This window comes from Littorina saxatilis, linkage group LG2 (genome assembly GCF_037325665.1).
Source record: "Littorina saxatilis isolate snail1 linkage group LG2, US_GU_Lsax_2.0, whole genome shotgun sequence".
NCBI lineage: Eukaryota > Metazoa > Mollusca > Gastropoda > Littorinimorpha > Littorinidae > Littorina > Littorina saxatilis.
Window position 1 is genome coordinate 28,605,955 of NC_090246.1, and position 24,248 is coordinate 28,630,202.

Here is a 24,248-nt window from a genome sequence, read left to right on the forward strand (position 1 = left end):
CCTGACCCCCACAAGGGGCTCTGCCCCTTGACCCCGCCAGGGGGTTCCCCCTGGACCACCACTGGCAACCCCCCCTTCCTCTTAGCCTAGTCCGGCCCTGACCTGATAAGGAATATCGAGGACACAATTTGTCTCGGTTACTTCGTCATATCAGCAGCAGAAAGTAATTTGTAAGGCCAACTCCAGACTGAGAATGTATCGGTGTCGTATATGCTGTGTTTAATGATTGCTTGTCTGTAGTTTTATGGGGGAACCCACACATCAGGTAATATGCAGAGGATGTGGCATGCTGGGTATTTTTGTGTTTATATAAACCACCGAACTCTGACGGGATCTTTTCCGTGCGCACTTGCCCTTGTGCTTGCGTGTACATACGAATGAGGATAAGGCACTAGCAGGTCTGCACATAAGTTAACCTGGAAGATCGATAAAATCTCCACCCTTAACCCACCAGGCGGCCGCGGCCGGGATTTGAAATCACGATGTTCTGATCAGGTGGCCGATGTCTTAAATCCATTGAGCCACTGCACCCGTTTGAAATCAACTTTGGTGAAAAGCGATAGTAAATTCGCTTTTACTGAGAAGCACAGTCAGTCCTGTGTAAACTGGCCTCAACGCTTCTTTGCATGGGTACAGCCAAGTTATTTTCTGAAAAGTGCAACCTTTCATTTCTGAGGAAAGAAACGCCTGCCTGCCTTTGTGGTTTTCACATGTTTGTACGCCGTTGCAGTGGAGGTCACTTAAATGGAAAGTAGTTGAAAGCGTCTCCGGAGGTTCACAAAATCAAAAACAACACCATCAACAAGAAAAACTACACCAACAATAACAACAACAACACACTCACTCACACAACACAAACACACAAATCTTACACACACACACACACACACACACACACACACACACACACACACACACACACACACACACACACACACACACACACACACACACTCAAGTCTGGCATGTGAACGACTCGGATCACCAACTCAGATCTCGCCAGGATTTAGCATGAGATATGGCGGCATTCCTTCCGTTTAGACACATATAAAAAATCAACCGCTCGGGAGCTTTTTGTACGAAAGTGCGATTTTTTTAACACATTTTTTTCTTAACTGACACCAGTGTCAACCTGCGAAAAAAATAATCAAAGTGTCCTGCTCTGCACAGAAAGTAGTCAGGCTGTTCCTTTTTGGTGTGTGTGCAAGCAGAAGAATATTATCTTTACCCATTATAATAGTCTGAGCAGATCTGAGATAATGACCCGAGCTGTTTGTACGTAAATGACTGTTTTTACATTTAGTCAAGTTTTGACTAAATGTTTTAACATAGAGGGGGAATCGAGACGAGGGTCGTGGTGTATGTGTGTGTGTGTGTGTGTGTGTGTGTGTGTGTGTGTGTGTGTGTGTGTGTGTGTGTGTGTGTGTGTGTGTGTGTGTGTCTGTCTGTCTGTCTGTGTGTAGAGCGATTCAGATAAAACTACTGAACCGATCTTTATGAAATTTGACATGAGAGTTCTTGGGAATGATATCCCCGGACGTTTTTTTCTTTTTTTCGATAAATACTTTTGATGACGTCATATCCGGCTTTTTGTAAAAGTTGAGGCGGCACTGTCACACCCTCATTTTTCAATCAAATTGATTGAAATTTTTGTAAAGCAATCTTCGACAAAGGCCGGACTTCGGTATTGCATTTCAGCTTGGTGGCTTAAAAATTAATTAATGACTTTGGTCATTAAAAATCTGAAAATTGTAATAATTTTTTTTATATAAAACGATCCAAATTTACGTTCATCTTATTCTACATCATTTCCTTATTCAAAAAACATATAAATATGTTATATTCGGATTAAAAGCAAGCTCTGAAAATTAAAAATATAGCAATTATGATTAAAATTAAATTTCCGAAATCGTTTTAAAAACAATTTCATCTTATTGCTTGTCGGTTCCTGATTCCAAAAACATATATATATGATATGTTTGGATTCAAAACACGCTCAGAAAGTTAAAACGAAGAGAGGCACAGAAAAGCGTGCTATGCAGCACAGCGAAACTACTACCGCGCTGAACAGGCTCGTCAGTTTCACTCCCTTATGCACAAGCGGCGGACTACGGTAATTGTGAAAAAATGCAGTGCGTTAAGTTTCATTCTGTGAGTTCCACAGCTTGACTAAATGTAGTAATTTCGCATTACGCGACTTGTTTCAACGCTCTTTTTGATAATTATGCACATTTCAATCTCGACACTGAATCTAAACACGAGCTAAATATGGTTACGGTAGTTCCATAATCGTTTGATTCATGAAACTGTTTTCTGCCCAAGAACACACGGAAAGCGGTTCTTGTATCTTTAAGAAACGGTGCTAGGTTTCACCTTATATAAAACTAAAGTCTTTGTGAAAAGTGCTATTATAAAAGCTGCACTGGAAGAACGAGGTTTTCAACCCAGCTGCGAAAATCTTTTGGTGATTCGTTTGCATTTGGAAAGTGAGTACTCGTTGATGTTGTTTTTGTTTTAATGGGTTTTCTAAAGACATACATGTACCAGTATTGATATACAAAACATGATCCACTTGCGTACCTTTTAATGTTTGAAACGAAATGAATAATTCAATGTTATTTAGATTTAAGCGGAATGAAGGAGGGAAATGAAAATGATTGACTTTGGCAACCAAACGCTCGATTCGATATAACTGTATTCTATTGTACACGATCATATCAACCGCCGCAAATCTGTCCAATCTTGACCAGGCAGCTACACGTGCAGAAAATACAACATTTAGTCAGGCTGTCGAACTCACAGAATGAAAATGAACGCAATGCAATTTTTCAGCAAGACCGTATACTCGTAGCATCGTCAGTCCATCGCTCGTGGCAAAGGCAGTGAAATTGACAAGAAGAGCGGGGTAGTAGTTGCGCTGAGCAGGATAGCACGCTTTTCTGTACCTCTCTTCGTTTTAACTTTCTGAGAGTGTTTTTAATCCAGACATATCATATCTATATGTTTTTGGAATCAGGAACCGACAAGAAATAAGATGAAAGTGTTTTTAAATTGATTTCGAAAATGTAATTTTGATCCTATTTTTAATTTTCAGAGCTTGTTTTTAATCCAAATATAACATATTTATATGTTTTTGGAATCAGAAAATGATGAAGAATAAGATGAACGTAAATTTCGATCGTTTTATAAAACTTTTTTTTCTCCAATTTTCAGATTTTTAATGACCAAAGTCATTAATTAATTTTTAAGCCACCAAGCTGAAATGCAATACCGAAGTCCGGCCTTCGTCGAAGATTGCTTGGCCAAAATTTCAATCAATTTGATTGAAAAATGAGGGTGTGACAGTGCCGCCTCAACTTTTACAAAAAGCCGGATATGACGTCATCAAAGGTATTTATCGAAAAAAAGAAAAAAAACGTCCGGGGATATCATTCCCAGGAACTCTCATGTAAAATTTCATAAAGATCGGTCCAGTAGTTTGGTCTGAATCGCTCTACACACACACAAGCACAGACACACACGCACAGACACACAGACACAGACGCACACACACACACCACGACCCTCGTCTCGATTCCCCCTCTATGTTAAAACATTTAGTCAAAACTTGACTAAATGTAAAAAGACGTTTGTAGACCTATGTGGATGTCAGTTTCAAAATCATTCGAGCAAATAATTCCCACGCTGCGCAGAAAGCAGATATGCGCAGTACATTGTTGGTGGAAGGATGTTCTTGTCCCCGGCAAAATAAAGTACTTTTAAACAAACAAAGAAGAAACAAGTCGCGTGAAGGATATAAAAACATTTAGTCAAGTTGTCGGCATGAAAGGAACAGATTAACACACACCAAAAACGTCATCGCCAAGACTATATATTAAGGTAGTCTCGACTGACCACACCGAAAATCCGAGACGGGACACGCTCGTCTCCGCGCAACGTGCGAACGCAGTAGTTATTTTCTTATTTCTTGTTTTCTTTAATTCTGAGCACATCTTTATAGTTAACATGACATATGTATATGTTTTTGAAGTCGGGAGAAATTGAGGAATACGATGCAATCCTTTTTTAATCAGCTAGTGAAAAATCGATTTTAATGACAACTTTAATGAGAAAACTAATTAATCAATTGTTACACTGCTGAGCTGAAATTCAATCCCATAGTCCGGACTTCGTCGAAGATTGCTTGACCAAAATTTCAATTAATTTGATTGGAAAATAAGGGCATGACAGTGCTGCCTCAACTTTCACAAAAAGTCGGATATGACGTCATCAAAGACATTTATCAGAAAAATGAAACAAAATTTCTGGGGATATTATACCCAGGCATTTTCATGTGAAATTTCATCATGATCGGTCCGGTAGTTTTCTCTGAATCAATGTATACACACACACATTCATACATACATACACCAGGACCCTCGTCTTGATTCCCCGTCTATGTAAAAACATTTAGTCAAAACTTGACTAAATGTAAAAAAGAAAGAAAGAAAGAAACACACAAACAAACACTGAACGCAATAAAAGAATATAATCAGATACCCTGACTATCTGAATGTGACTGACATAAGTATTGCCTTCTCGACTGAGAATATGGAAATTAAAGTGATCATTTCTAACAAGAAAACTGTCTCTCATCGCCCGAGAGCTATACAGTTAAGGTTGGCCGTTGTAATTATGTGACCACACACCGGGAATTACCTTTAAATAAACATTTGAGCGCTGATTAACTTAAACTGCAAACGGCTGTGTTTTGAGTAGGAATCCCACACTATTCTCATTGTGAATACTTTTTGCGCCAGTCATATATTCGTCCTAACATAGCCCCTGAGTATTTCATGCGTTTTTCCTGGAGATACAGATTTGAAATTGAGCCGAGAGCTACAGACTACAGAGTTCCTTATGGGTATTGAATAGATGACAACTTAATTGACACACGAGGAAGGTCTTCGAATTAGTGTTTGCGAGTTCTATTTTTCAAATCTGAATGCTGTGTTTGGTAGTCATTGCAGACCTTGATATTCTCCAACGGATGTGTGTTTGTTTATATTATGCGAAGCGTTTTAGTCCTGTATAGCACGGAATATGCATGCATTTGCAAGACTGTAGGTTTGACTTCCTTTATCCCACGGTCTTGATCTGCTTTGACGAATGGGTATCTATGACGACTAAATAAAATATGATGACGAACGGAATCCGGTTCCTGACACGAGAGTTGGGCGAAGCAAACAGCTCTCTGATTAAAATTCATTTGTACTATTAGGCATAGTTTCGGAGCAGTTTTAAGCTAACCATTGCAGGTGCAGGTGTTTTTAAATTACAGTACAGCGAATGTCTCTTGAACTTTTAAGGGTCCAAATCGTCAGAAAACTTTCCAAAATGGCGCCTTCGATGTACTATAATATGTAATTAAACATTTTAAACTAATGTTTTGTTTAAATATTGTGCAACTGTTACTGACAATGAAATGATGTCTAAGTGTGGCATCTTCAGACATAATGGTGACTTGTGTTACACAGGTTCCTCACATTTTTACTGATGTGGTCAAGGTTCCTGGTTGTCCTTCTGGCCTTGACGCCAGGTTGCTATGGTGACCTGTCGTCAAGACAATGGCTGGGACTGTTGCCCTGGGCAACGCGAGACACTCTTCTGCAACTTCAGTCACATCTCAACGTCAAGCAGTTGACAGGTCTGGTATTCAAACAGCATGTTATTCACGATCGAGCTTGATCCATTATTGCTCAAGCGTTTGTTGACCAATTTGCTTAAAAATGTTCAGCAAATGCCGGAAAGACAGACAGACAAACAGACAGACAGATAAACAGACAGTGAGACGGACAAAGGATTTTGAAATACAGAAAAGAGCGATCGAGCCCTTTTTTGGGCACTCCCTGCTCATATACTTCCCCGCCGACATCTTTATGTTTTTCTTGAAGGTCTTTGTTGTCACGGTTGGACTGCTCAGTAAACCTTTACGTCATACAAAGGAGACAGAAAAGGAGAGCACAGACAACGCCGACAAGCCATAACTTGTCTGCTTATTTTTGTCCTTGAAGACAAGACTTGGTGTTCGATTTTTCAGGGCGTCCTGTTCCACTGTATCGGCCAGATCTTGGAGAAGAGGTAGGATACTGGTTGATCAGCTACAATCAGAAGGAGCATGCAGTTATATCAGCCGGCGACCACACGGGTAAGACATTGATTTTTCTTACGCGAGCAAAGCCTCGTTTCTATGTGGCGAGAGTATACTTCTTCTGCGTTCGTGGGCTGAAACTCCCACGTACACTCGTATTTTTGCACGAGTGGAATTTTTACGTGTATGACCGTTTTTACCCCGCCATTTAGGCAGCCGGGCCATACGCCGCTTTCGGAGGAAGCATGCTGGGTATTTTCGTGTTTCTATAACCCACCGAAGTCTGACATGGATTACAGGATCTTTTCCGTGCGCACTTGGTCTTGTGCTTGCGTGTTCACACGAGGGGGATAAGCCACTAGCAGATTCTGCACATAAGTTGACCTGGGAGATGGGAAAAATCTCCACACTTAACCCACCAGGCGGCCGCGGCCGGGATTCGAACCCTCGACCTTCCGATTAAGAAGCCGACGTCTTACCACCACGCCACAGCGCCCGTCAATACCTTAGACCAAAAGAGGTTACATGTCTTCTGTATTCGTTTTTAGAGTCATAATATTTGACATTATTTGTTGTTGCTTTCTTTATATTGATCGACGGATTGATTAATCAAATCATGATCATAATGTGATCTGAGAAACAAAGGGAAGTATGCACTCTAAATGTATACAACTGCAACAATAGTAAGTGAGAGTCTTACGGAACGAATCTCTTGGCACCTGACAGAATATAATATCAAGCGTTGAAATGAACAAGAGTCTTTCCTTCTCAAAGAAAGATGATTATGATAATAATGATGCAGGGAGAAGAACCTTCTCCTGTGGATAGCGACGTCACCAGTCTAAGTGTATCTACAGGGTGACACAAAAAAAACCGGTCATCACCAAAAGTCGAATAACTTCAGAAATTTTATTTAGATCAACACAAAACTTCAGCCACATTAGGTCAAGCCTATGTAGCAGACATCCCCAAAGTGTCAAGTCTGTACTACAAAAACTCTTTGTTTCACTGGCGCACAAAAATGTGCTCTATATGAGCTCCCCGGCGCTGCAGGCACACTTGGATCAGGGGGCAAAAAAACCGGTCATCACCTAAACTTGAATAACTTTTGAAATAATTAATCAATTCTTTTAATTTTTCAGATTTACCAAGTGGAACCAATGTTCTATGAGTGTACCAAATTTGAGCTTCGAGATGGCATGGACTACGGAGGAAAAGACATTTATAGTTGAGGCATATTTTCGGCTGAAGTCAATCCATGCAGCTCAATTGCAATTCAAAGAACGGTTCGGATGTCGTGAATTTCCTGTCCACTCAATGATCTACAGATGGGTCAACAAGTTCAGAACCCATGGGACTGTGCGTAACCTCAATGGTAAAGACACTAACAGACAATCACACTCTGGACGACCGATATCATCAAGGACACCACCACATGACCGTTGTTTTTTTGTGTCACCCTGAATGCTTAATTGCAGAATACACAATTGTTGGTGCTAAGTCACATCAGAATATATCTGTAATGTTTGATTACAGGAGACAATATGCTGGTACCTACAAAGAAAGGACCCGTCCCCTATGACGGACCTCCAGCTGCGTGTCTCACAGCACTGTAATGTTTAATTACAGAAGACAACATGCTGGTACTACAAGGAGAGGACCCGTCCCCTATGACGGACCTACAGCAGCGTGCCTCACAGCACTGTAATGTTTGATTACAGGAGACAACATGCTGGCACTACAAAGGAAAGGACCCGTCCCCTATGACGGACCTACAGCAGCGTGCCTCACAGCACTGTAATGTTTGATTACAGGAGACAACATGCTGGTACTACAAGGAGAGGACCCGTCCCCTATGACGGACCTACAGCAGCGTGCCTCACAGCACTGTAATGTTTGATTACAGGAGACAACATGCTGGTACTACAAGGAGAGGACCCGTCCCCAATGACGGACCTACAGCAGCGTGCCTCACAGCACTGTAATGTTTGATTACAGGAGACAACATGCTGGTACTACAAGGAGAGGACCCGTCCCCTATGACGGACCTACAGCAGCGTGCCTCACAGCACTGTAATGTTTGATTACAGGAGACAACATGCTGGTACTACAAGGAGAGGACCCGTCCCCTATGACGGACCTACAGCAGCGTGCCTCACAGCACTGTAATGTTTGATTACAGGAGACAACATGCTGGTACTACAAGGAAAGGACCCGTCCCCTATGGCGGACCTACAGCAGCGTGCCTCAAAGCAGCACAACGCCACGTGTCTCCGCTACCTCGTGATGACTCCGTCCCCTGACCTCAACCTGGCCTGTGACACAATGCACGGGCGTGTGGTGGAGAGGGATCTTCACGTAGAGGTGTGTTAAACGGCAATAAAGAGTAAACACTGTCCAATTTCAGTTTAACGCCCTCATGGGAAGGGCTCTTAATATTTGTTTGTTTGTTTGTTGTTTGTTTGCTTAACGCCCAGCCGACCACGAAGGGCCATATCGCAGGAACACCACTATAAGCTTCTAGCTTGTTGCTGTTTCTGTGAACTTTGTATACATGTCATGATTGTAACCTTTGTTAAAATAAACTTATGTTTAAACTAAGGGCCATATCAGGGCGGTGCTGCTTTGACATATAACGTGCGCCACACACAAGACAGAAGTCGCAGCACAGGCTTCACGTCTCACCCAGTCACATTATTCTGACACCGGACCAACCAGTCCTAGCACTAACCCCATAATGCCAGACGCCAGGCGGAGCAGCCACTAGATTGCCAATTTTAAAGTCTTAGGTATGACCCGGCCGGGGTTCGAACACACGACCTTCCGATCACGGGGCGGACGCCTTACCACTAGGCCAACCGTGCCGGTCGCTCCTAATATGGACCACTTTTTGTTTCATGCTCATAACTTGCTTTTTTTCTTGCGAAGAAGTTTCATTTTATGTTGGTAGTCCTTCTCTCTGAGGTTAATCGCTGGGCCTAATTAGAGTGAATTAACATTTAGCAAAAATTGAATACAGAAAAAAATCACGAATGGTCCATATTAGGAGCCTGGGCGCCCAATATGGAGCAGTGAAGAGGCCTTCATGAATCACTGTAAAAAGCCCCCTGTACTTAAAAAGTACATAATACAACTTAGTGTGTAAGTCAGACCAATCAAAATATGCTTTAGATCAATCTGTTTCGCGTTGATGAGAGCATTTTTTTTTAAGCACACCAGGAAACTAAATAAGGTTATCAGAAACAGAGCGAAAATAAGTGAAATTATCAACTTCCACGAAAAGAAGACTATTTGTTATAATTGTTTGAAATCTCGAGGGCTAGTTATAGGTTATTTCCAGCAAGCTTCTTAATGAATTAATGAAAATAGCCTTTAGCTTTTATTTTCTTCGATTTGTTGAAGGTGGTTCATATTAGGGGACTCACACATACTTTGCGATTATTGTTTGTTTGCAGTAGAATCTCGGGGTCAACACTGCTAAAACGTAACAAATAGAGTCTTAGCAGTCATATATAGCAATTTTTGTGTGATAAAAGCTTTGGCTGTGGACAGAAACGAGTCCGTTTTAGGCGGCAAATTTAGAGTGAACCCTGCCAAAAGTGAAAAAAAGAGAAAAAGCCTAACGGTTTTAAAGTTTGTGTTTCTGCAACTGTTTTGACATTATATGCAAGTTATCCTGAGTGGATGAATACAGCCAATGAAATTGTTTTGGGCGCTCTAGTGCCGTTAGTTTGTCAGAATAGATGGTGGTCCATATTAGGAGCCGGTCCATATTAGGAGCCCTTCCCCTATTTGGGGAAACACACACACACACACACACACACACACACACACACACCGGCCAATGTCCGAACTTGTATTGTCCGCACTTTTCCGTTCTGTGTGACCAATACTGTCAAGTTAATGTTGGTTGGACTCAACGTTTAGTGAAGACTCAAAGCGAACGGTATTGTACTACCCTAATGTAGGAATACATCCACGAAGACCAATGCGCACGTGAAATATCCACAATTTCCAGCGAAAGTCCAGGGATTTGGAAATACACAAGCTGCCCTCATAGCAAGGTAACAGACGGCGAGGTACCCTTAAGTCCCACCGCAAGGCGAAGTCAGTTGAAAGTAAACTGTTCACTCGAGGGAAGAAGAAGAAGGAGAAGAATATCGCACGTAAACGTCAGCAGTGATTTTAAAGTTAAACCTGTTGGTCATATCCGTTGCAGGATGTTGTGCCACTCTGGGAGAAAATGAAAAGAGAAAAGAAAGCAGAATACGACAGAAAGGAAGAAAGCGGCGAAGAATCAAACATGGCCGATGATCAGGGAGAACACCACGGCAACAACACTATCCGACTTCACGTCATTTCCGCCTTGGAACCAGCCTCGTTCCCAGTCTTGGGCATGCGCGATTGCTATATCCGTCCGCTGGGTCTGAGCAACGGAGGTTACGTCAGCAGGCAAATGGTGTGCAGTCTGCTTGGCGTTTGCGATGAACAAGGCAAGGTGCATGTGCACCGCAAAAAAGAATACGGAGAAGTGTACGTGCACCTGGAGCCGGTGCACGAGGACCGGCTGCCGCGGCTTGAGCACGATGTGCACTTTGAGGTCGTGGGAAATCTTCATGACGGTGGCATCGTTACAAAAGCGTGAGTAGTCTGGCGTTTCGAGCATTTCGTATCAGAGATATCAGGCATTGGATTCAGGAGAAAAGAAGATAAAATGAAAGCTTAAACAAATGTCCTTTTTATACCATCGTGATAAGTCTTTCCCCCACTAGTGGTATAAGTTAACAAAAAGCGATTCTTGGATTCTGTTTCATTTTGACGTATAAACTTTGCCATTTGTTACACCAACGATGGAAATGAAAAGATTCAGCTATCATGATTATGTTTGAATGATAGTGATCGAACTGCAACAACTACCCGTGAATGACATTTTGATTAAAAAGAAACAACACTGAGTCGCTTTAGTACTCGACTGTTCGGTGTTGTTCGGATCTTTAAAGCATTTGGTATTTCTTCAAGACACTCCTAGATTTTGGCGCATATATGATGGCAAATAAGTTGTTGCTGTTGTTGCTGTTGTTGTTGTTGCTGCTGTTGTTGTTGTTTTTGTTGTTGTTGTTGTTGTTGTTGTTGTTGTGTTTGTGGTGGTAGTGGAGGAGGTGTTTAATAACGATGTAATGCTTTTTTGTTGCGACTTCAATTCCTTCCTTCCTTAAAATCAAAATACATTCTTTTTTTCCCTTTCTTTGTGACCTTTATTATATGTTTAGGTTTGCCGTGGAGCCTTCCCATCGCACAAAACGTCAGTCTGCTTACAGTGACTATTCCATCGATGAAGAGTACTGTATGCCAGATTACTCGCAGTTCCCATACAACGGATGCCAGGTAAATGACTGTGGCAAAATGGAGATTATCTCTGAATTCCCCCCCCCCCCCCTTTCTTCCGTGTTCAAAAGTACAATGGACCCCCTCCCCCCCCCCCGATTTAAGACCACACATACCACGCCCCCACCCCTCCCGCTTGCGTGCCCCCCGCCCCCTACTAAGATCTTGCTTTCTTCATATTTTACAGCAACACATTCTCTTGAAAGGAGGGCTCTGGTATAACAATCAATAGTGTGTCTGCAAATCCAACTGCAATTGTCAGTGACTTGCGACCCACGGAAAGTAAGATCCCACACGTGACATGCAAAGCTTCGACCATTTTGGAGTCATCCAAGTTATATTCTAAGATAAGTTATGGCATCAGTTATGTTTGTCTCTTGCGTCTAATGTTTGTCCACTTTCACGGCCAATTGGTCGAAGTTCTTGTGAATAATTATTTGGTTTTGTCCGGAATTAAATGTTCCAATACTTTAACCTTTCTTGCTATTTGGTTTTTGATTTGGAACCTAATTAGCAGTCTATCTGTTTGGAATTCGTGTCTTCATCAAATTCGAGTTGTTCACGCTTTTACGATCGAGATTAAAAGTTATTCGTATTTTTAACTTTGAAGACAATATAAAATGATGTATTTCCTGACGTCGTGAATTGACTGCGACATACACACTTTTCTCCAGGTTGGCTGTGGACCTCTGGCTTGGGCTCAAATATTTGGCTACTATGATATGCGCGCGCACGCTGGATTGGGAGACGCAGACGGAGCCGCCCTCTTCCGGTGTGGTGAAGACGGAACTACGGGAAACGACTCTTGCGAGGCTCCACTTCGAAATACTGGCAGGATGAGCAACTACATTTCCAAGTTGAACGACATTTTGGAGTGAGTACAGTGAGCAAATAATTATCAGCTGAAGACGCAGTTCTTCCCGTGAAAATAGTTCTGCTCTCTATTCAAGATAACATGTAGGCTACAGGCTTTTGCATGAGATAATACCATCCCTCCACTTGACCATATACCAAAAATCAACAACCTGATACTTTCCTGTGCAGGATGGTTGTTTTTGTATGAATCAAAGTTTTAAAACAATACTACTAGTGTCTGTTAGGAAAATAGTTCATCAAAGTAAACAATTCCCAATGTGCACGGACAACATCAAGACTGTTGTTATTAGGTCTATGTCCCGTGTTCAAGCCTTTCAGATATCAGTAGTGAGCCGAATTGGTTATACAGTAGACTCCGCTTCAGTAATAAGGTCACCTTGGTGCAGGACAAAAGTGGCTATATTAAGCGGGTGGATTTAATAAAAGGAACTCATGGTTTTCAGGCAAACAGAGCCTTAAAACAAAGGAGAGACATTCTGTGTGCATCTCTTTTATTAAACAGAAAAACATCCTTACAAAAGCTAATAGAATAGCATTAGAGAGACAACTTTTCTACAGGGGTCATGTCTGTTCTCTTGCGTTTGGTGGCCATGGTTGCTGGTGTCCAGATAAACACTTGTTGGCAGTGTATGTGACAGAAATGCGATCATGAACAATCATGCACATGAACAAAATCTCAGAAGTACGCTTCTGTTTGAAGTTGTTTATGACTTGCACTTAACGTGATTTCAAACTCACAAGAGGCTGGCCAAAACGTCTCAGGTTGTTTGAAAACCAGTCATGCATTAGCTGTGAGTGATCAGACAGCGATTACAGACTCACTGTTAAGGCTTTTCACACCTAACGCGAGCAAAAAATGGCTTTAATAAGCGGGATGGTGGCTTTATAAAGCGGGTGATTTTAAGCATAAAACATAAGGAAAAATCCGTGCAGTCAGAAATTGGCCTCAAAAAGCGGGTGGCTTTATTAAACATGGCCTTATTAAGCGGATTCTACTGTATTTACACGGGAAGAACTCTATCTTTACATTTTGACTTGCGAAAGCAATATGGCGAATTTCACTTGAGCAAATCTAGGGGACATTCCAATTGTTAAGTTGAAAATTTTTCAACACTACGATGATTAACCAAGTTGACGTGAACAGAGGACTGGTCAGTCTGTTCACCGCCGGGGTCCCGATAATTAGTGGTCATTTTTGTTCAGTGCCGTTTGGGCCACATTGGTCTAAAAGACTAACCCCGCTGAGTGGGTTTTGTTTTTAGAAAATCGGTTCCGTAATCTAGCAATTAAATGTCTATATCGACGAGTTCCTCGGTCGTCAGAAACGATCACTACTTGTTTCACAAGCAAGAACACGGCTTGAGGTTTAAAGCAATTTCCATTGCAGAACATTCTGTTTGGGAGACGTCGGGGCGACGTGGCAGGGAAACATGGAGAGGGTGGAGGGCTTCTTCAGACAGCGCCAGGGCTCCTCGGCTGACATCACCGTCAAGGCCAACAGCTTCTCCCTCTTTCGACTGGTGATGGCCTACAGGTAACGATCAGTGTTAAATTAATGCTTCTACTTCTTCTTCTTCTTCTTCCTCTTCTTCTTCTTCTTCTTCTTCTTCTTCTTCTTCTTCTTCTTCTTCTTCTTCTTCTTCTTCTTCTTCTTCTTCTTCTTCTTCTTCTTCTACTTTGTTCATGGGTTGACACCCCTACGTTCACTCATGCTTTTGCACAAGTGGGTTTTTACGTGTATGCCCGTTTTTATCCCGCCATCCAGGCAGCCATACGCCGCTTTCGGTGTAAGCATGCTGGGTATTTTTGTGTTTCTGTAACCCACCAAACTCTGACATGGATTACATGATCTTTTCCTTGCGCACTTGGTCTTGTGCTTGCGTGTACACACGAAGGGGGATAAGGCACTAGCAGGTCTGCACACAAGAAGAAGGCCTTCTGTCGTAAGGTATTTGAGAAAGGGCGAAAGCGATGTTTGACAGTTGCCAGAGCAGTTTGAAAAATCTTCTGCGGCGGAACCCCAGGCCCGTTATATGCCCCTGATCAGCCTTATTACTGACTCAACAGTTTGGCACCATGTGTGAAAACGAAATTGCAGTATGTACCCTAGCTTTTTTTCTTGCTTAAGTTACTTTTCTTCGTTATTGAAGGAAGTCAACACCATTTTTCTCTCACTCTTTGCACGTGGGTCCCCTTTGTTTTAAATTGTCGCCTGTATTTTACCCACACGCTGATTATTGTTAAAATCGGGATTATTGCAAAATGTGAAGGCTATATGTTACGTCGTTTGAATGATATTGATGTCTGAAATCGCCGTCATATGCACGTTTATTTTGCCAAAAAGCGATTTCTGCCAGATTTGTGTCACTCTAACCTTCGGAATCTTCACGACTTTACGTTACGTTACGTTACGTTACGTTACGTTACGTTACCACACCTGACCTTAATTACCATGTCTTGTCTTGTCTTGTCTTACCCTACCCTACCTTACCTTACCTTACCTTACCTTACATAAATTACCTTACTTTACTGAACGAAATCAACACAAACGTTTCTCATTCTCGCCTCTCCAGGGACTCAATCCGGAACGACGCTCTCTCCTTCATTCGTCAGAAGTGGCCGGTGGTGGTGGGAATCAAGGCAAACGGAGGCGTGCTCTCTCAACATTACGCCGTCATGACCAAGTACCGCACACGTACCGTGCGCACGAGAGAGTGCACCCTATTTGTCTTCTGCAGAACCAAGATCGTGCGGGAGTACGACATGTTCCTGCACATGGGCTGGGGCGGGGTTAGTAACGGCTGGCGAAAGGCTGAGATGGCTTTTGCTGCTGTTGCCAAGTATTGATGTGTCATTGGCTGATGACAACGGATTTGCGAGTGGGTGGGGTGGGAGGGGGGGGGGGGCAAAAGGGAGTGTGGCGAAAAAACCCTTGTTAGGGTACTGCTTTCAGATGCGTAAGCCTATTGCAGTAAAGCGGGAGAGTAGGAGGAGGGGATATGTGTGGAGGATTCTCAAGGCTTTTCAAAAGTTTTTACTTTGCTTTTGGCACATTTAGCTTTGAATTAAGCTACCAAAGAATACAATAAATACACACACAGATAAATAATCATTCATCATTGTTCTCAACGGAAAACCTAGTTTTACTTTTGATAATACAAAAATAAAAAATAAAAAATAAAAAAGGTCCTTATAGATAATTAGTTCATTTTTTGCTGGTTTTATGAGGTAAGACACGTGAACTCTCAGTAACTAGCTCAGTAGGTAGCACATGCATCATCATCATAACCGGCACGGTTGGCCTAGTGGTAAGGCGTCCGCCCCGTGATCGGGAGGTCGTGGGTTCGAACCCCGGCCGGGTCATACCTAAGACTTTAAAATTGGCAATCTAGTGGCTGCTCCGCCTGGCGTCTGGCATTATGGGGTTAGTGCTAGGACTAGTTGGTCCGGTGTCAGAATAATGTGACTGGGTGAGACATGAAGCCTGTGCTGCGACTTCTGTCTTGTGTGTGGCGCACGTTATATGTCAAAGCAGCACCGCCCTGAAATGGCCCTTCGTGGTCGGCTGGGCGTTAAGCAAACAAACAAACAAATAAACAAACAAAGCACATGCATCTGCTATTGAATGTTTTTGAGCGTATCAAGTGTTCAAGAAAGATCTATGCATGCTTTCACGATGACGAATTAACGCTGAGCTAAATTTTTCATTATATGATGCAGTATATTCTCCTCTTTCTCATGTACCAACAGCTATCTAGTGGTTTTAGCGTAGACAGTCCAAATATCAAACGCTATGGCTACGCTAAATACACGATAGCGTTAAATTGCTTGTCTGACCTATTCTTACGGCAAGTGTACCTGCAAGCTGTTTAGTCTCGTCTGAAATACATGCTTTGTGTAAAGTTATTATTACCGTTTACGTAGGTCTGCTGCAATTTTAGCCGGATAGCTATTACGTACTCGGATTAAAAGCTGGGCCTGAAGGCGTGACTACTGTACAGCTGTCTTTTGTGTAGTGATTATCATTTCGAATAAATGTTGTCGCATTTCAAAACGGTTTCAAGTCTCCTTGCTGACACACATGGTTGTGAATGTGTGTGTGTGTGTGTGTGTGTGTGTGTGTGTGTGTGTGTGTGTGTGTGTGTGTGTGTGTGTGTGTGTGTGTGTGTGTGTGTGTGTGTGTGTGTTATTTACGATGGAGATCTTCGTTTACCAGTATTATTCTTTTTTTTTTTTTTTTGCTTAACGCCCAGCCGACCACGAAGGGCCATATCAGGGCGGCCAGTATTATTGGCTGCTAATAAAACGTACTGTCTGAAAAAAATAACCACCCAAAATGTGACTTTGTGTGAACCAAGCTACAATACCTTTAAAAAGCGATGCAATGACATCAGCAAGCACTGTGACTGGTCTGTGCAAGCCTAAGATAAAACAGCTGCTGATTAAAACTAGCGCGTTTGTCCTCGTACAATGTTCGTGCGCGTTCTTTTCAAGGTGAGTCATTCAACCAGATACCTATTTATTCGTGTGGAGTGGGTTCCGTTTCTTCTCAGAATCGAAAGTTGACTTCTTGTTCGCCTACTGAAAAACCCACGATAAGACAAACATGGCGAGATGGTTTGTTGATTTCTAGCTAAGGTTGACGAAATCGACCTGCGCACAAAATAATATAGACTCTCGCAGATAAACATGACAGACGCGAAGGGATGCAGGCAAGGAAAAACAGACGGACATAAAGACACACATATAGACAAAGACAATCAGAGAGAGAGAGAGAGAGAGAGAGAGAGAGAAAGAGACACACACACACAAATACACACACACGCACGCACGCACACACACACACACACACACACACCACACACACACACACCACACACACACACACACACACACACTTTTTTGCACACACAAAAACAGCAATTGTAAGTTCGTCTGTTTTTTCTTGTATTTTAATAAAGCTAGGCACATCGAACAAAAAACAACTCTTAAGAAACCTTTAAATTTGTAGACACATCTGTGGGCACTCACATAACGATGAACAATCACAATTAAAAAAAAAACCACACAATAAAACAACTCTGAGCTCTATCTGTCTCAGTGAGTTATCCCTATGAATAAGTTTGTGTTGCTCCCAGCCAGCTCCATTTTCAGTACGTACTGATAAACAAACCACAATGCTCACAAAGAAACCAAATCAAATATTACCACAGTAAATTTGAGAAATAGAAAGAGAACAATCATTCTACCTCGAAATTGAAAGAAACTCAGGGTATTACGAAAAGAAACCAAAGATGAGCAGTTCCTTTAGTTACGTGAACGGGAACAGCATTGCCAGTCAGACCAGAAGGCAAAGAAAACTTAAACATAAGAAAAAGAAAGTAAGTAAAGTCAGTAGTACCGGTAGTTATTAACGAAACAGGCCCGACAGTTACCAAGAGAAAGCTTCAACGAGAAACCCCAGCTTTTATTTTAAAAGGTAGACCCTCTAACAATATTGCAGCCGAAAGTGTTCCGATAGAGCCGCTTGTCATTGGCAAGAATGTCTCTGCCCTGATCACCGCCGTATCGTCGCAACAATAGACCCCGGTTCCAAAATGGATGGCCTCTAATAACATGTTCGGCGGACCGAGAGACCCCGCTTCTAAAAGGTAGACCCTCTAATAATATTGCAGCCAAAAATGTTCAGACAGAGCCGCTTGTCGTTGGCAAGAATGTCTCTGCCCTGATCCCCACCGTATCGACGCAACAAGAGACCCCGGTTCCAAAAGAAAGGGCCTCTACCAACCTATTCGGCGCACCGAGAGACCCCGTGTCTAAAAGGTAGGCCCTCTAACAACATCGTAGCAATAATCATCCAGGTAGAGCCGCCCATTGTAGACAAGGATGTCCCTCCCTTCATCAGCACCGTATTCCATGACAAAGCGAAATGGTATGTCCACCACGATGGCCCAGTCCATCTTCCCGTTGTTGATGTTCGACATCCAGTGGTTCTTCCAGTTGTTTTCGGCTATTTTTCTCAAGCCTTCACTCGGTGCGAGGGACGTACCGTAAGCACCTGGAAAAAAAGTATAAATTCAGAGGGTCGTGCCGTAGCTTTCTAAAAAAAAAATAAAAAAAGTTTAGTCCACGAGGGGTTCATCTTACAAGTAATCCTCCCTCCTCATTATCTCTGTCAATGCCTGCTTACAATCGGTTGCTCCCCTTTATATAATATACGAAGCAGAGGGCTTTATCGCACATAAAAACAAGTCGCGTAAGGCCAAATTACTACATTTAGTCAAGCTGTTGAACTCACAGAATGAAACTGAACGCACTGCATTTTTTCACAATGACCGTAGTCCGCCGCTTGTGCAAAACGGAGTGAAACTGACGAGCCTGTTCAGCGCGGTAGTGGTTTCGCTGTGCTGCATAGAACGCTTTTCTGTACCTCTCTTCGTTTTAACTTTCTGAGCGTGTTTTTAATCCAAACATATCCTATCTATATGTTTTTGGAATCAGGAACCGACAAGGAATAAGTTGAAAGTGTTTTTAAATTGATTTCGACAATTTAATTTTGATCATAATTTTTAATTTTTTTTAATTTTCAGAGCTTGTTTTTAATCCAAATATAACATATTTATATGTTTTTGGAATGAGAAAATGATGAAGAATAAGATGAACGTAAATTTGGATCGTTTTATATATATATATTTTTACAATTTTCAGATTTTTAATGACCAAAGTCATTAATTAATTGTTAAGCCACCAAGCTGAAATGCAATACCGAAGTCCGGCCTTCGTCGAAGATTGCTTGGCCAAAATGTCAATCAATTTGATTGAAAAATGAGGGTGTGACAGTGCCGCCTCAACTTTTACAAAAAGCCGGATATGACGTCATCAGACATTTATCGAAAAAATGAAAAACACGTCCGGGGATATCATACCCAGGAACTCTCATGTCAAATTTCATAAAGATCGGTCCAGTAGTTTACTCTGAATCGCTCTACACACACACACACACACACACACACACACACACACACACACACACACACACACACACACACACACACACACACACACACACCATGACCCTCGTCTCGATTCCCCCTCTATGTTAAAACATTTAGTCAAAACTTGACTAAATGTAAAACAAGTCGCGTAAGGCGAAAATACAATATTTAGTCAAGTAGCTGTGGAACTCACAGAATGAAACTGAACGCAATGCCATTTTTCAGCAAGACCGTACTACTCGTAGCATCGTCAGTCCACCGCTCATGGCAAAGGCAGTGAAATTGACAAGAAGAGCGGGTAGTAGTTGCGCTAAGAAGGATAGCACGCTTTTCTGTACCTCTCTTTGTTTTAACTTTCTGAGCGTGTTTTTAATCCAAACATATCATATCTATATGTTTTTGGAATCAGGAACCGACAAGGAATAAGATGAAAGTGTTTTTAAATTGATTTGGACAATTTAATTTTGATAATAATTTTTATATATTTAATTTTCAGAGCTTGTTTTTAAGCCGAATATAACATATTTATATGTTTTTGGAATCAGCAAATGATGGAGAATAAGATAAACGTAAATTTGGATCGTTTTTTAAATTTTTATTTTTTTTTACAATTTTCAGATTTTTAATGACCAAAGTCATTAATTAATTTTTAAGCCACCAAGCTGAAATGCAATACCGAAGTCCGGGCTTCGTCGAAGATTACTTGACCAAAATTTCAATCAATTTGGTTGAAAAATGAGGGCGTGACAGTGCCGCCTCAACTTTCACGAAAAGCCGGATATGACGTCATCAAAGACATTTATCAAAAAAATGAAAAAAACGTTCGGGGATTTCATACCCAGGAACTCTCATGTCAAATTTAATAAAGATCGGTCCAGTAGTTTAGTCTGAATCGCTCTACACACACACACAGAGACACACACACACGCACACACGCACACACGCACATACACCACGACCCTCGTTTCGATTCCCCCTCGATGTTAAAATATTTAGTCAAAACTTGACTAAATATACAAAAAAGAGAGAGAGATAGAGAGAGAGAGGGAGAGAGAGAGAGAGGGAGAGAGAGACAGAGAGAGAGAGAGAGAGAGAGAGAGAGAGAGAGAGAGAGAGAGAGAGAGAGAGAGACAGACAGACAGACATACATACAAACATAAGTAGAGAGACAGACAGACATACAGACATAAGTAGAGAGAGAGACAGACAGACAGAGAGACACACAGAAACAGAGAAAGACAGATACAGAGAGAGTGACAGATAAACAACCAGACAGAGTGAGAGAGTTAGAGAGACAGACAGACAGAAAAACAGACAGACACAAAGACACACAAGGCCACAGATATATCGGACGTTTTCAAAAAATGTTGCCAAATTGATCCAACTTGTATTGAAAAAATAAGTTTTTAAAATCGTTACTTTAATTTGAGGTCAGGAATCTGCATTCATGTTTTAGTTAAAAACTGATGTAACTTATGCCACCTTAATGACGAATATGTATCTCCAAAATGCGAGAGCTACTGTTTACGCGTTTCATAAAACTGTCGTGTGCACTGAAGTTACACTATGTCTGCAATTAGCGTAAACTGTGTGTATTACTTTACACCGTCTTCATTTCTGTGGCTGCATGTTGCCCCTAAATGTAGTTGAATGTAAATTGTCAAATAAGCATATCAGATTCTTTTCTTTAATCACACCCCCCCCCTCCCACACTCACACACACACACACACTTTTACCCAGCATCGTTAGGGAGATATTGCGTGCCCTTGAACTTGTCTCCCCCAAAACAGGGGACACCTTTTACGAGCACGTCAGAACAATAAGTGAAATTGAGAAAACAAAACCAGTAAGACTAACAACAGTCAATGATCTATTCTATTCATCTGCCAGTTGCGATTGATAGTTTCGCAGCAATGTTAGATGATGACCAGAGTAATCAGCTTTAAAATTTCGACGAAAACGAGCACTTACGACAGAGCATAAGCTTACCGTCTGTTCTCTTTTATAATAAAAGATAAGCTTATAAATATTTAACCGTCCCGCAGACGATAAAATAGATCTCACACTGATTAGATTATAAAAGAACCTGCTGTGTAAACTGTAACCGATTTTAGTCAGGAAAATCCAAAACAATGTCACTTAAATATGCAGTTTAAGACATGAATGACACAAGTACGTGTTCAGTGTGCACAGTGGAAACTGGCCCCAGAACAGTACGGACCGTAACAATACGAACATTTTGGGTGTTTTTGCTCTCGCACTTTCCAAAGCGTCGTCGCTTTGAAATACACTCTTGTGATTCTTGATCTGGATCAAAATCTCTTAAAAATAAAAAAAAAGGGATTTTGAGGATTTGAATCGAATTCTTTCAATTGGAAAGTACACTAACAGTACTTACGGACACAATTTTGAGGGACATCTCACCTTAGTTGTAAGGTAGCAAAATGTTGGTGTTCTAGATGTCGTCTGCCATTGTTTATCTGTAGTAAATTTATCGACGAAAGAATGACCTTCCTTTTGATCTAATCAGATCGGAGTTTGGTGAACCACATTTTTAAGTGTTCTTATCAATTTTCCTAGATCGTCAGTACCGACATTTTTTGTGGGACAAAAGGTTTTTTTCGTGTTATGCACCCATGAAACCATGTTTCAGTACAAATTTGAACTTTAATAACCAGCAATCAATAGAGACCAAAATGTGATTGTCCGATACTGACAAACTGTAAAAAATAGATCTGAAAGACCGGTTGTCGACCGGGGACACGCGTTTTTCGGCACCCCTGTGTCAGATAACTCACTCTCTACATATTATGTTAACAGGAGAGTGTATCTTTAATACATGAAATTAATGTCCCTTGAATAATGAATAAAATGACACCAAATGCAGTCTAGTTTGATCCAAGACGCGACGACTGTGCAGAGCCAAAGTCCGGGGACAGCTTTGGCGGTAAATTTTGAAAACGTCCCATAGAACGAAAAGGGGGCACATGTGAAGGATTTCTAGGCAATGTGTGTAGTTTGTACAGTTTGTACAGTTATGTGTTTGAAAACAAAGTAGGACATTTATCCACGTACCTGGCCCAAAATGAGCATGTCTATGGCCTGCTGGTTTTTCTAGGATATACCCACTCTTAAGAATGGCATCCCTGCCACATGTATCCGTGTAGTGATGAAACTCTACGTATGCCATTGCCTTGTTGACTGTGGGTTGAAGATTTACCCTCTGCGAATAATATGGAGAAAAACTGGTCGATATCGTATGCAAGTTGCACGTTGAGTAGAAACACAGCACCCCTTTGCAGAGCTGGGATGCGACTGTCTTGCTTTGGCGAAGCCCTGATCTGATGGGAGCGCGGATTTCTATTGTCCGGTGTAACACGAGAAAATTACTCCCACGAAACTTTGTACACCGGAGTAAAAATTTCGTACGAAACTTTTACTCCCCCGTCCCCTGTCAGTCTCGCGGTGAACGTTCGTACTCATGGGATCACATCTTTCTTTCTTTCTTGCGTGTTCGACCCTGGGTCAGGCTGGAATTTTCTCCCCCCCTTTCCTAACCTAGGTGGTGGGTTCAAGTGCTAGTCTTTCGGATGAGACGAAAAACCGAGGTCCCTTCGTGTACACTACATTGGGGTGTGCACGTTAAAGATCCCACGATTGACAAAAGGGTCTTTCCTGGCAAAATTGTATAGGCATAGATAAAAATGTCCACCAAATACCCGTTTGACTTGGAATAATAGGCCGTGAAAGGTGAATGTTCGCCTAATAGGCTTGAAGTTTGCTGGTCGATGTGAATGCGTTATATATTGTGTGTAAAAAATGTCTGTCTGTCTGTCTGTAAAAAATTCCATTTCAAACGGCAGAAATTAATATGTAAAGCGCGGAGAGCACAGTTGTGGTTCGCGCTATATAAGCTCCCCATAATAATAATAATAATTTGGTGTTTAACGTAGTTTTCAACCACGAAGGGTTATATCGCGACGAGGAAAGGGGGGAGAGGGGATAGAGCCACTTGTCAATAATTGTTTCTTGTTCACAAAAGCACTAATCAAAAATTTGCTCCAGGGGCTTGCAACGTAGTACAATATATTACCTTACTGGGAGAATGCAAGTTTCCAGTACAAAGGACTTAATATTTCTTACATATTTTAATGTTTGATGGTGTGTGTGTGTGCTAGTGACTTTAAGTCTCCGTGTGTGTGAACGAGTGTATGTGCGCCTTGAGTCGCCTGTTGGTGAGATATGTGCGCGTTATAAATATTCGTATTATTATTATTATTATTACATACTGCTTGACCAAAATCTTTACAAAAATTGACTATATTCTATACAAGAAACACTTAACAAAGGTAAAAGGAGAAACAGAATCCGTTAGTCGCCTCTTACGACATGCTGGGGAGCATCGGGTAAATTCTTCCCCCTAACCCGCGGGGGGATGGGATCACAAGCCAAGCGTCATTTTACTATCCTGACATACCACTTGTGGTGCAATCCCGTTTTGCCGCCGTCCTATTTTGGCCCTATCCCATTTTCGCGACATTTCACAAACCAAGCGTCATTTTACTACCGTGTATAACAATAGCGCGACATTCCATTTTGACACCATCCCATTTGGCCACCATTCCATATTCGGATCATTCTACTTGCCAAGCCTCACTTTACTATATTGCGTCATTTACGCAAAATCCCATTTTGCTGCAATCAAAAATATCGCGAAATAGGGATGGCGACGAAATGGGATAGCGGCAAAACGGCATGGCGCAAAAATGGAATGTGGGGCTAGTAGTATGACATGGTAGTAAAATGTCGCTTGGCTTGTGAAATGTCCCGAAAATGGGATGGGGGCGAAATGGGATAGCAA

At 41.8% G+C, this 24,248-nt stretch overlaps 1 protein-coding gene across 1 annotated transcript; it reads left to right on the plus strand.

The window, feature by feature from the left end:
- The first annotated feature begins 2,422 nt into the window (after window positions 1-2,422).
- Window positions 2,423-15,290, plus strand: LOC138958678 (uncharacterized). Its single transcript, XM_070329905.1, has 9 exons — window positions 2,423-2,486; window positions 5,517-5,686; window positions 6,080-6,187; window positions 8,313-8,494; window positions 10,350-10,771; window positions 11,401-11,515; window positions 12,190-12,389; window positions 13,779-13,925; window positions 14,965-15,290. The coding sequence occupies exons 2-9, from the start codon at window positions 5,536-5,538 to the stop codon at window positions 15,236-15,238; spliced, it is 1,599 nt and encodes a 532-aa protein (XP_070186006.1). The 5' UTR covers window positions 2,423-2,486; window positions 5,517-5,535; the 3' UTR covers window positions 15,239-15,290.
- The last annotated feature ends 8,958 nt before the right edge of the window (window positions 15,291-24,248 follow it).